At 49.7% G+C, this 14,306-nt stretch overlaps 1 protein-coding gene across 1 annotated transcript in view; it reads right to left on the bottom strand.

Annotated features, from left to right (window-relative positions):
* Positions 1 to 4,671: 4,671 nt before the first annotated feature.
* The window catches only part of TRAF3IP1 (TRAF3 interacting protein 1), a 106,259-nt gene continuing 96,624 nt past the window's right edge, over positions 4,672 to 14,306 (bottom strand). Inside the window, exons 14-15 of the mRNA XM_063933255.1 lie at positions 7,428 to 7,651; positions 4,672 to 6,097 (exon numbers count right to left, since the gene is read on the bottom strand). Coding sequence (XP_063789325.1) covers positions 5,932 to 6,097; positions 7,428 to 7,651 — 390 coding nt within the window. The 3' untranslated portion in view covers positions 4,672 to 5,931. The remainder of the gene's footprint in view (positions 6,098 to 7,427; positions 7,652 to 14,306) is intronic.

The following is a 14,306-nucleotide window of genomic DNA, read 5'->3' on the forward strand; positions in this document are numbered from 1 at the left end:
GTGGGGATGTTGTGGATGGGTGAAGGGTTCCGGAGGTGCTGTGGGATGGGAAGGGACGGGAGTGCCAGGGGTGGGGTAGGGGACCGCAGGCACCATGGGTAGGGTAGGGGCAGGTACGGGTGGTGCGGCGGATGGGAAAGGAGGTCCGGAGGTGCTGCAGGTGGTGGAGGGGCAGGTGCGGGGGTGCCGTTGGTGGGGGAGGGGTGGGTGAGGGGGGGACCGCGGATGGAGGAGGGTGTCTGCAGATGCTGCGGGTGGAGGGGGGCAGGTGTGGGGGGAGACATATAAGGGGGGTGAATGGTGGAGGGGGCCTGGAGGTGCTGTGGGTGGTGAAGGGGCGGAGGAGTGGGAGCTGCGGGTGGTGTAGGGGGTCTGGAGGCACAGCATGTGGGGGAGGGGTGGAGTGCCGCATGTGGTGGAGGGGAAGGTGCAGAGGTGTGGTGCATTGGGGAGAGGTCTGGAGGCGCTGCGGGTACTGTACATGCCATAAAGGGTAGTTGGAGGGTATACAGTAACAGGGCCAGGACAGGGGTGACAGGGTCAGAACAGGGTTGACAGGGTCAGAACAGGGTTGACGGGGCCAGGACAGGGGTGACAGGGTCAGAACAGGGGTGACGGTGCCAGGACAGGGGTGACGGGACCAGGACAGGGGCGACGGGGCCAAGACAGAAATGACAGGGACAGGATAGGGGTGACAGGGCCAGGGTAGGGGCGGCAGGACCAGGACAGGGGTGACGGGGCCAGTATAGGGTTGACAGGGCAAGCACAGGGGTGACAGGGCCAGGATAGGGGTAACAGGGCCAGCATAAGGGTGACAGGGCCAGGATAAGTGTGAAAGGGCCAGGATAAGGGTGAAAGGGCCAGGATAAGGGTGGCAGGGCAAGGCCAGGGGTGACAGGGACATGACAGAACACAGGGCACGGGAGAGATTGGTATTAGGGACAAAACAGTGGCGACAGACAGATGTGTCTTACCGGAGTCACTGCTGCTGGCTGCTGCTGTTCCACTCCAACCTGTTGGGATCTGCTGCTGCTGGAGACTTGGCATGGCTGACTCTCTCAGGCTGGAGTCCTGCTTCCTCTGCCCGTCCGCATCCCTCACCCCCTCCTCAGTCACACACCGCAGACCTCGCGCAGCTGCCGGGCACTGTGGTAAGGTGAGACTGGAAATGACTGGTTAGCCCCCAGGAGATGCTGCGGCTGAAGGGAGGAGGGGGTCATAGCATGCACGTGGCGCGGACCTCGCGGCTGCCGGGCACTGTGGTAAGGGGAGACTGGGAGTGACTGGTTAGCTCCCAGGAGACGCTGCGGCTGGAGGGAGAAGTGGGTCGGAGCCTGCAAGCAGCTCGGATTTCTGCAGAGCTACCCGCCAGCTAAAGTGTGTGAATGAGCTGGGCGCACCTCACTGCGGGTGGCAGCGCTGCAGCTAGCGGTGGGGTTGCCGGGGCTGGAGATAACAGAGGCAGTACGGAACCTGCACAGCGGCAGGTGCCCGACAAAACTGCAGCTAAGAAGCGTGGAGTGTGCCAGAAAGTGACGCTCCTCCGCGCCAGAGAGACCCTGCTGAGTATGCCGATGTGGGGGGTCAAGCACACAGTGAGCTGGTGCCCGTCTGTCTGTATGACATACCTCTCACACACCCCCATACCTCCCAAATGTCCCGACTTTCGCGGGACAGTCCCATTTTTTGGGGTCTGTCCCGCTGTCCCACCCGCGGGTCGCAGTGTCCCGCGGTGGGGGGGGGGGGGGGGGGCAGTTGGAAAGCTCCTGTACTCGCTGTTCTGCTTAGCAGAGCAGTGGTGAATAGTGGAGACAGAGGGAGAGGGGGCATCAGGGGGTACGGATTAAGGGGGGTTCCAGCAGCAGAGCCGGGGGGGCAGGGGGTACGTACCGTTGGCCCCACAGTTTTAGGGGCCCCCCCGGCTGGAGTAGCTCTGTCCCAGCTCAGAAGCTCCCCCCCCCCCCCCCCCATACTGCCAGCAACAACGGCAGCATTGTGCTACAGTCAGCACACGCTGCTGCGTGTTGGCAGGTCTGTGGTGTTACAGGGAGGCTGCCTGTGCGGGTGTGTAGGGGGGAGCGACCACCACCTCTGTATTTAGCCCTAGCTGAGGGGCCAAAATTCCATAAAAATAAAAATAAAATAAAAAAATATCGGAATTTGCATAAAAGGGCGTGGCCTCGCGGGCCGCGATTAGGTTACGCCCCCAACCCCACAGCAGGCACAGCAATGAGATAGGGCTCCCCTGTCTCAAGTGCCCTGGGCCCCCCGGACTCATAATCAGCCCCTGGGGGCATGCCAGCAGCTCACAGAGTGCTGGGCATGCCCCCTCACTGACGAAAACGGGAGCCCTCCCGTGAAGCCACGCCCCCTTTTTGCAGAGTGTGTGTCCCTCCTTCTGCCTGAAGAAAGCTCCTGCAGAAAGCTGGGAGGTATGCACCCCTGCCTGTTCCATGCCCATACTATCTGCTTCTGCTCCTAGTCTCCTGTAGATTTGGCCAGATCTGTGACTCATTTGACTAACTCCGCCCAGTGTTGTGACTCCGCCCAGCGTTAGCAAATGAATCACAAAGTCACAGATCTGGGCTATTATATAGGAGATTCTTTATACTGGTGGGGGTAGGACTGTGCCTCAGCAACTTATGCCCCTTATTTATGCCAGTTTCCATAGGTTTCATGCTGCCCAGGCGCCCCCCCCCCCCCCCCCCCGCGCCCTGCAGTGCCTGTGTATGTGTGGGCAACATGGCGCGCTGCACTCACGCCAGCCGCACGGTACCTTTAGCCCTCACTTTCTTGATTGAAGATCTGTCTTCTAACACTCACCTGTCTTCTGACTTCTGGCTCTGTGAGGGGGTGACGGCATGCTGTGGGAGTAAGCATCTAGGCACGGCTAGCGTTCAGTTCCCTTCAGGAGCTAATGGTGTCCTGTCAGCCAGAAGCAGAGCCATGAAACTCATTAGGACGTTGGTTCCTACTTCTGCACCCTCAGTCCCATGAAGCAGGGAGTCTGATGCCAGCAGATCTCCCTGAAAATAAAAAACCTAACATAAGTCTTTTCAGAGAAACTCAGTAGAGCTCCTCAGAGTGCATCCAGTCGACCTGGGCACATTTCTAAAACTGAGGTCTGGAGGAGGGGCATAGAGGGAGGAGCCAGTTCACACCCAATGAAAAGTCTTTAGAGTGCCCATGTCTCCTGCGGATCCCGTCTATACCCCATGGTCTTGATGTCGTCCCCGGCATCCTCTAGGACGTATGAGAAATATTGTTTAAAAAAAATAAAATATCAGTATGGGATCCGGCTGAGACACCGGAATCCCGACACTGATCAGAATGCTGGTGCCAGCATCCCAAATAGGGACACAATACCGTCACAGGAATTCCGGCCAACAAGTGTTTGCCGGGCGGCGGACAGGTAAGCTACAGGGGATAGGGAATTTAGGCTGCGGAGGGGCGGTTAGGCTGCAGGGGGGTGGGTAGGGAGGGTTAGGCTGCGGTAAGGATGGGTTAGGGGGGCATTAGGGGAAGGTAAGTATACATACCTTCCCCTGTCGGGATTCTCACCATTGGGATGCCGCAGGTGATATTTTGACTGCCAACATCCCCAGAAATATATACAACTGAATGAAAGTAAAACTGGGTACTACCTGTATCGGTCATGAAATTCCACTGGACTTCTCAGAGCACCGATTTGTCTAATATTGCCACTGCCTTCACCTTTACTCTAGTTACGTGTAAACGCTGTATTCATTAGTGGGCCACGAAGGTCATTGCTTTAGGTGGAACAAATATTAGGAGTAAATTGGAACAGTCAGTGTACTTTAATATCCTTGTAGAAAAACATTGATCACGCCAGGTTAGGACTAAAGAATGTTTTTCCACCTTTCCACTCTATGTACGTCTGCTTTATTCATACAAGTTTGAATCCTTCTGGCACACAAACTTGTACGTATGTCTATAGCTGTAGCAGGGCGCAATGGAGCCCTGGGCCAGCATCCGCCACCCCCAGCCCACATGGCAGCACAGAACAGCACTGGGGGAACAGAAGATCGATTACAGGCATGTCCAATGGATGCACACTGCACCTTTCTTAGGTAACCTGCAAGCTGCAAAACGGTACCAACCATGCCATCCCCTTGGCTTTGTGGCACTGGTTGTACACCCCTCGTTATGGCTCTGTCCCAGTCTGTAAACCTCTTCTTCCTTCCCAATAAAGCCTGGTAACAATTCTAAAGTCAGAGTGAGGGTCCAAGATAAATAGCTATATTTGGGGGGGGGGAGGAGGTGAAGACGGAGAAGAGGTGTCGTTTTGTTTCTGAAGAGCCAATCTACAGTCAACATATCACTGCCAACATGTCCCAACATGTGTATCACATGGAGCTACATGGTTCTGGCTATACTGGTGACAGACTGTCAACTTATGAATTTCAGTGGTCGATGTCATCTGCAAGATTTGCTAAAGAAGCCCGTGGCTTAAGGACATTTCTGCTATTGAAACATTGAAATACAAATGCATATTATAATTATGATATAAGTAACCATTTATAACACATAATCCTCTTTTATATCCTCCGATTGTTCCAATGGAGCAATAATCCCATAGAGGTGTATTTACAGTATGTACCCCAGGACACAGCAGCAAGTAGAACGTATCATGCAATGATAGAGAGTCTGTTTTGATGTATTTATTTTTTATTAAAAAACAAAAAGTTTAAACATAACTTGATAGAATGTAATAGTTCAAGTTTTACAAAACATTCACACAAATGGACGTCTGTAATTTAAACGTATATAAATAATTTGTACACAACAAAATATAAAATCTGCAGTCCATACGTCCTATTTGTGATCATTCACCTGTGCAACACAATGTTACGGACTTATAGCAGCAGTCTGTGTGGGAACTGTATGGATGACAATGAAATGATGCACTACGGGGGGGAAATCAGGGACCTACAGCATGTAATGGGCTAATCTCAAAAAAAGCTTTTAATTTTAAAAAAGTGCTAAGGTTTTATCTGGCTGGAAAACGCAGAGACGTCTGTGTGTAACACAGAGATTAAAGTAAAACAAGGAGCTGTTATATCTAAACTCCGCTATGAAATACCCATTGTGCTTTACATATGACATGGACAGACACCATGGGTGTTCTGTGAGATGCAGGCATGGCTGTGACTCCCATATTTTTAAAGTGGCAATAATTTAAAAGGCAAAACCAACCAATTATTGCTGCTTTTAAAAAGTACAGGCTATATTGCCCGAATTGCGCCCTTGCCTAGCTATTACAAAAAGCCTGATATGCTCATTAAGAATGAATGCAGGTTATAGGGGGTATTCAACTCAAGTCAGAAACTGCTGTCTTGTCGGAAAGATGGCAGTTTCCGACCGTTTTAGGTCAGAAGGGGCTCGGACCTAATCAATACTGCCCCCTTTTTTCGACTTGTCGGGAAATCCGATTTACCGGAAAGCATGCGGATTGGCGGCTGATCCACGTGTATTGTCGGAAACGCGGCTAAACGTGACAGGTATTGGCCCCGTTTCAGACAATATCAATCCAACTTTAAAAAAAGTTGGGTTGGCATCGGGAACGGCCAAATCCGGCAGGTTTTGGCTGCTCATCGAATACTTACATGTCAGATCCTTCGCTTTGGAAAGGATCAGACATCTATTGAATACACCACTAAATCCATTGGAAGGGAGAAATGATTTGCTGCGAGAGAGATTAGGTGTTAGCATGGTTATGGAGATAAACCAACAACAAGCCGAGTACTCCAAAGTAGGGGCAGCTTCCTGCCAGGGTACGGCGCACACCCCCCCCCAGGGAACGTACACAATACAAAACACTCACCCTGAACAGATTTAGGTGTATGAATCTGGGTGATAGAAGAGAGTTTGCCACTGTGGTAACGTAACGAGGAAAAGTCAGTGCATGATTTACTCTCTGCTAGGCACACTGATGCTCTGGGCCATCTTATGGATTTTTTCTTCATTCCGTAGTATATTCCCTTTGACTGTACAGATCTTATCCCTTTGCTCTTTGATCAATTGCTCAAGCTCTGCAAGTTCTGCCTTGAGAGGTTCCACAGCTGTGTCGGTAACGCTGATGAAAGAATGATATAGTCACGTACAATGTATATAGCGGTATAAGCAGCATATCTACAGATCAGTGTTTCCATGTGCCAAACCACCTCACTATATGGACCTTAATCTAACTTCAAGTTCCGCTGCTCACAATCTGCTCATTACCATTCTACTGACTCTTATTCCAGACTAGTAATGAGGAGATTACAGAACTGCCTGATTTACTTACAATTCTAACAGATAATGACAGCCGTCCAGATGAAGCCAGTGGTGTGGGTCAGCCATAGGAAGTAGCATATCAAGTGGAAGTGACTCGTTATTATAGTAATTTATATAAACTCTGGGAATGAGCAAGGAAACCCATTAGGTTCCTAAACATGTGAAACATCAAAAGTCCACCTAAGGTTTCCTTATCCTTTAAATAAATGAAGCATTATCCTTCTATAGTTACTACACCAGCTTCTGAAAGTTTCCCATCATTTTCATCTTTCAATCATTATCCCCCCTCCTAAGCCGTGTTCAAACGCTTTTTGTATTTGTTTTGTATTTATTTCCCCAACATATTACGTTTGCGGCATCTTTCATGGCGAGCGTTGTTTAAGACTATTTTTGTAGGCATTAGATTCCATCTCCCTTGAGTAAAATACTTGAAATGGTCATCATCTAGGATAACTCAAATGCAAAATATTCTCTCTCCAAGACGAGACTCTAATTTTACAAAGTAAAGGTCCCTTATTAAACATACTACAACAAAGCGGCAACATCCACCATGCGAATGTGCCTCACCACGGAATACAGATGTGCCCCACCAGTGGCCACACCTCCCCAGTACCTGGACCCACACAATGCCTCAGCAGCCCTGGCTGTAGACAGCCCTATAAATACAACCTAGCACTTGGTCATCAAAGATGACCGATTTGAGAACCTTTTACATGTAGCTCTCGACGGGTTTCCTACAGATTCTGAATTCTCCATGGGATTTGTGTTATTATGAAGCCACCTCTATGACTGAATTTATTACTACCCACCTACATGGTTTTGCAGAACATACTGAGCCTTTATAAATTAATGAGGGTTATATAATAAGTGTCAGGAAATGTCTATCTGCAACACCTAATATTACGAGCACTAGAATGGTCAGATGTGCCAGCATTAAGCTTACTAGCGCTAACAACGGTCTTGGTTTTCCATTACATCACCAATCCAGTGTAGCTAAATAGTCATAGAAAAGTATTTTCAGATATTTATTCAAAGTATTTTCCATCTTTAAAGCTACCAGAGTAATGTGGTGAGTAGAATGACGGACATACTATCAGGGAAGGTTACATGCTACATAACTACATACAGACCTCTGCTCCCGCTGTAACACTTCTGCATGTTCCCGGTTTTCCCTTCTCCAGGTCTGCAGCTCGTTTTTCATGGTGTCCATGTCCTCTTGGATGTAATCCATGATCTTCCCCAAAGGTAGAGCGCTGCGGCACACAATCTGGATGGAGCTCCGCAGCTTCTCTATCTCCTTCATCACCAGTTCTTTCTCCTTTTTTCTTCCAGTATCAGACAGGATCAATTTGTCCTGGAAAATACAAAGCAGATAATCCAGTCTAAAATACAAAGTGCGCGCTGGTCTGTGAAAATAAGTATCTAGATTATTAAATATTACAAGATTTACTAAGCGTCAGGTTTACCCATATTGTACATGGTTTCAGCTGCGTGGCAGTATTAATGCCATATATGTATACAAAACAGAAAGACATTTGCCATTGGCGCCAACAATAACATACTGCGCATCTGTGTGTATGTAGCAAATAAACCAGGGGGGAGTTTGTCATATTTTGGTCAAAACATTTAAGATTGCAGCCCACGTCAAGGGACCCCAATTCTCTACAAGTCCCTATGCTATCATATATGCTCAGCACACCATTACACTGCAGTTACATGTACTCCCAGCTGTTTCCGGTATGAATGGTCGACCATGTTATGGTCGACAGTCATTAGGTCGACCACTATTGGTCGACATTGGCATGGTCGACATGGACAAATGGTCAACACATGAAAGAGTCTAGGTTTTTTTTTTACTGTTTTTGGTGTCATTTTCTGCGTAAAGTGCAATTAGTGCACCGCTTCACTCGCCATGCTTCGGGCAAGGTGCCTCGCTCCGCTACCACTGCGCTCGGCACAGATTACCGTTCCCAATCGTAGTCCACGTGGATCGTAAAGTATGGAAAAGTTCCCCAATAGAATTTTTATTTGAAAAACGCATGTCGACCTTTTTTCACGTGTCGACCATGTATCCATGTCGATCATGTCAATGTCGACCAATAGTTGTCGACCTAATGACTGTCAACCATAACATGGTCGACCATCCAAACGGATACCCTCCCAGCTACAGAGGGGGAAGTCTATACAGGGCTGGCTTGTCAGCCACATCCAACCAGGCCTCTTATATACCCCTTTCACATCTCCAATGTCGGGAATTGGTTGGTTGCCATAGTGGCAGGAGGCAGAGGCGGCGCTGGGAGATTAGCTCATCTCTGCGCCGCCTCTCTCTATGCTGTGAATGGGTACCGGGTCGCATCGACACTGCAACCCATTCACACTGCACCTGACCCAGTATTCAACCCAGGAATAACCCTTCTTACTACCCGGATTGAATTACTAGGTCAGGCGACACGGGAATTCGGACATGGCCCTTTTACACCGCACAGTGACACGTGTCGACCTGGCAATATGCCGGGTCGATACTGGGTTATTGGTGCGACGTGAAAATAAGAATTTACTTACCGATAATTCGATTTCTCATAGTCCGTAGTGGATGCTGGGGACTCCGAAAGGACCATGGGGAATAGCGGCTCCGCAGGAGACTGGGCACAAAGTAAAAGCTTTAGGACTAGCTGGTGTGCACTGGCCCCTCCCCCTATGACCCTCCTCCAAGCCTCAGTTAGGATACTGTGCCCGGACGAGCGTACACAATAAGGAAGGATTTTGAATCCCGGGTAAGACTCATACCAGCCACACCAATCACACCGTACAACTTGTGATCTGAACCCAGTTAACAGCATGATAACAGAAGGAGCCTCTGAAAAGATGGCTCACAACAACAATAACCCGATTTTTGTAACAATAACTATGTACAAGTAATGCAGACAATCCGCACTTGGGATGGGCGCCCAGCATCCACTACGGACTATGAGAAATAGAATTATCGGTAAGTAAATTCTTATTTTCTCTAACGTCCTAGTGGATGCTGGGGACTCCGAAAGGACCATGGGGATTATACCAAAGCTCCCAAACGGGCGGGAGAGTGCGGATGACTCTGCAGCACCGAATGAGCGAACTCCAGGTCCTCCTCAGCCAGGGTATCAAATTTGTAGAATTTAGCAAACGTGTTTGCCCCTGACCAAGTAGCTGCTCGGCAAAGTTGTAAAGCCGAGACCCCTCGGGCAGCCGCCCAAGATGAGCCCACTTTCCTTGTGGAATGGGCTTTTACAGATTTTGGCTGTGGCAGGCCTGCCACAGAATGTGCAAGCTGAATTGTACTACAAATCCAACGAGCAATCGTCTGCTTAGAAGCAGGAGCACCCAGCTTGTTGGGTGCATACAGGATAAACAGCGATTCAGATTTTCTGACTCCAGCCGTCCTGGAAACATATATTTTCAGGGCCCTGACTACGTCCAGCAACTTGGAATCCTCCAAGTCCCTAGTAGCCGCAGGCACCACAATAGGTTGGTTTAAGTGAAATGCTGAAACCACCTTAGGGAGAAATTGAGGACGAGTCCTCAATTCTGCCCTGTCCGTATGAAAAATTAGGTAAGGGCTTTTATAGGATAAAGCCGCCAATTCTGATACACGCCTGGCTGAAGCCAGGGCTAACAGCATTACCACTTTCCATGTGAGACAATCATGTGGAAGACTTCTGGGTGAAGTCCCCACTCCCCCGGGTGAAGATCGTGTCTGCTGAGGAAGTCTGCTTCCCAGTTGTCCACTCCCGGAATGAACACTGCTGACAGTGCTATCACATGATTTTCCGCCCAGCGAAGAATCCTTGCCACTTCCGTCATTGCCCTCCTGCTTCTTGTGCCGCCCTGTCTGTTTACGTGGGCGACTGCCGTGATGTTGTCCGACTGGATCAATACTGGCTGACCCTGAAGCAGAGGCCTTGCCTGACTTAGGGCATTGTAAATGGCCCTTAGTTCCAGGATATTTATGTGAAGTGACGTTTCCATGCTTGACCACAAGCCCTGGAAATTTTTTCCCTGTGTGACTGCTCCCCAGCCTCTCAGGCTGGCATCCGTGGTCACCAGGACCCAATCCTGAATGCCGAATCTGCGGCCCTCTAGGAGATGAGCACTCTGTAACCACCACAGGAGAGACACCCTTGTCCTTGGAGACAGGGTTATCCGCTGATGCATTTGAAGATGCGATCCGGACCATTTGTCTAGCAGATCCAACTGAAAAGTTCTTGCGTGGAATCTGCCGAATGGAATCGCTTCGTAAGAAGCCACCATCTTTCCCAGGACCCTTGTGCACTGATGCACTGACACCTGGCCTGGTCTTAGGAGTTTCCTGACTAGGTCGGATAACTCCCTGGCTTTCTCTTCCGGGAGAAACACCTTTTTCTGGACTGTGTCCAGAATCATCCCTAGGAACAGCAGACGTGTCGTCGGAATCAGCTGCGATTTTGGAATATTTAGAATCCATCCGTGCTGTCGTAGTACTATTTGAGATAGTGCTACTCCGACCTCTAACTGTTCTCTGGACCTTGCCCTTATCAGGAGATCGTCCAAGTAAGGGATAATTAAGATGCCTTTTCTTCGAAGAAGAATCATCATTTCGGCCATTACCTTGGTAAAGACCCGGGGTGCCGTGGACAATCCAAACGGCAGCGTCTGAAACTGATAGTGACAGTTCTGTACCACAAACCTGAGGTACCCTTGGTGAGAAGGGCAAATTGGGACATGGAGGTAAGCATCCTTGATGTCCAGAGACACCATGTAGTCCCCTTCTTCCAGGTTCGCTATCACTGCTCTGAGTGACTCCATCTTGAACTTGAACCTTTTTATGTAAGTGTTCAAGGCTTTCAGATTTAAAATGGGTCTCACCGAGCCGTCCGGCTTCGGTACCACAAACAGCGTGGAGTAATACCCCTTTCCCTGTTGTAGGAGGGGTACCTTGATTATCACTTGCTGGGAATACAGCTTGTGAATGGCTTCCAATACCGCCTCCCTGTCGGGGGTAGACGTTGGTAAAGCAGACTTCAGGAACCGGCGAGGGGGAGACGTCTCTAATTCCAATTTGTACCCCTGAGATACTACCTGCAGGATCCAGGGGTCCACTTGCGAGTGAGCCCACTGCGCGCTGAAAATCTTGAGACGGGCCCCCACCGTGCCTGAGCCCGCTTGTAAGGCCCCGGCGTCATGCTGAGGACTTGGTAGAAGCGGGGGAGGGCTTCTGTTCGTGGGAAGAAGCTGTCTGTTGCAGTCTTTTTCCCCTTCCTCTGCCCCGGGGCAGATATGAGTGGCCTTTTGCCCGCTTGCCCTTATGGGGACGAAAGGACTGAGCCTGAAAAGACGGTATCTTTTTCTGCTGCGAGGTGACTTGGGGTAAAAAGGTGGATTTCCCAGCCGTTGCCGTGGCCACCAGGTCCGATAGACCGCCCCCAAATAACTCCTCCCCTTTATACGGCAATACTTCCATATGCCGTTTGGAATCCGCATCCCCTGACCACTGTCGCGTCCATAATCCTCTTCTGGCAGAAATGGACATCGCACTTACTCTTGATGCAAGAGTGCAAATGTCTCTCTGTGCATCTCGCATATATAGGAATGCATCCTTTAAATGCTCTATAGTCAATAATATATTGTCCCTGTCCAGGGTATCAATATTTTCAGTCAGGGAATCCGACCAAGCCACCCCAGCACTGCACATCCAGGCTGAGGCGATTGCTGGTCGTAGTATAATACCAGTATGTGTGTATATACTCTTAAGGATATTTTCCAGCTTTCTATCAGCTGGTTCCTTTAGGGCGGCCGTATCAGGAGACGGTAACGCCACTTGTTTTGATAAGCGTGTGAGCGCCTTATCCACTCTAGGGGGTGTTTCCCAACGCGCCCTAACCTCTGGCGGGAAAGGGTATAATGCCAATAATTTTTTAGAAATTAGCAGTTTCTTATCGGGGGAAACCCACGCTTCATCACACACCTCATTCAATTCATCTGATTCGGGAAACACTACGGGTAGTTTTTTCACACCCCACATAATACCCTTTTTTGTGGTACTCGTAGTATCAGAAATGTTCAAAACCTCCTTCATTGCCGTGATCATGTAAAGTGTGGCCCTACTGGAAAATACGTTTGTTTCCTCACCGTCGACACTGGAGTCAGTGTCCGTGTCAGTGTCTGTATCGACCTGAGGTAACGGGCGTTTTATAGCCCCTGACGGTGTTTGAGACGCCTGTACAGGTATCAACTGATTTGCCGGCTGTCTCATGTCGTCCACAGTCTTTTGTAAAGTGCCGACACTATCACGTAATTCTTTCCATAAGACCATCCAGTCAGGTATCGACTCCCTAGGGGGTGACATTACTAACACAGGCAATTGCTCCGCCTCCACACCATTTTCCTCCTCATACATGTCGACACAGCGTACCGACACACAGCACACACACAGGGAATGCTCTGATAGAGGACAGGACCCCACTAGCCCTTTGGGGAGACAGAGGGAGAGATTGCCAGCACACACCAGAGCGCTATATATATATATATAGGGATAACCTTATATAAGTGTTTTTCCCTAATATAGCTGCTGTATATATTAATATGCCAATTTAGTGCCCCCCCTCTCTTGTTTTACCCTGTTTCTGTTGTGCAGGACTGCAGGGGAGAGTCAGGGAGCCTTCCTCCAACGGAGCTGTGAGGAAAAAATGGCGCTTGTGTGCTGAGGAGATAGGCTCCGCCCCTTTTTCGGCGGCCTTTCTCCCGCTTTTTTGTGGAAAACTGGCAGGGGTTAAATACATCCATATAGCCCAGGAGCTATATGTGATGTATTTTTAGCCATTTAAGGTATTTTCATTGCGTCCCAGGGCGCCCCCCCCCAGCGCCCTGCACCCTCAGTGACCGGAGTGTGAAGTGTGCTGAGAGCAATGGCGCACAGCTGCGGTGCTGTGCGCTACCTTATTGAAGACAGGACGTCTTCTGCCGCCGATTTTCCGGACCTCTTCACTCTTCTGGCTCTGTAAGGGGGCCGGCGGCGCGGCTCCGGGACTCATCCATGGCTGGGCCTGTGATCGTCCCTCTGGAGCTAATGTCCAGTAGCCTAAGAAGCCCAATCCACTCTGCACGCAGGTGAGTTCGCTTCTTCTCCCCTTAGTCCCTCGATGCAGTGAGCCTGTTGCCAGCAGGTCTCACTGAAAATAAAAAAACCTATTTAAACTTTTACTCTAAGCAGCTCAGGAGAGCCACCTAGATTGCACCCTTCTCGTTCGGGCACAAAATCTTAACTGAGGCTTGGAGGAGGGTCATAGGGGGAGGGGCCAGTGCACACCAGCTAGTCCTAAAGCTTTTACTTTGTGCCCAGTCTCCTGCGGAGCCGCTATTCCCCATGGTCCTTTCGGAGTCCCCAGCATCCACTAGGACGTTAGAGAAAGGGGTAATAGCTATAACTGTAAGTTACCATCACAGCACTAGGCAAAATAATTTGAAACAGAAAAGAAATATGCCCACATTCGGGTTTGCCCATATCGTACAAGGATTCAGTATGATATGCCGGCTGTCAGGATCCTCGGCAGGCAGGAGGCTGATGCCGGGATCCCGTCGGCGAGCGTAGAGTGTCCGGTCGATAAATTCCCCCTCGGGTGGTGGCGTGCACCACCACCCGACTGGGGGTTCCGACATCCAGCATTTCACCGGGTGTCGGGATTTCGGAGTCTCAATGCCTCCCTCATACAACATATTTAAACCTGAGCGTGGGCATATTTCTTTTTGGTTTCAAAATATTTTGCCTCAACAGTCGAGGTTTTATGGAAATCATGCTTAGGCACAGGTAATTTAATTAGTACCTCAGTCAGTTTGAATATACCATTGGTGCATAAGTAGGCCTACAACCTGGACTGTTGGCGTGGCTTGAGGACCACGTTTGGAAACCACTGCCTTAGTCTCTCTACCAGAACCGTCATCTCCACATTTGAAATATTTTAGAACACACCATTCTCCTGCCGAACATACTACCAAAG

This window comes from Pseudophryne corroboree, chromosome 7 (genome assembly GCF_028390025.1).
Source record: "Pseudophryne corroboree isolate aPseCor3 chromosome 7, aPseCor3.hap2, whole genome shotgun sequence".
NCBI lineage: Eukaryota > Metazoa > Chordata > Amphibia > Anura > Myobatrachidae > Pseudophryne > Pseudophryne corroboree.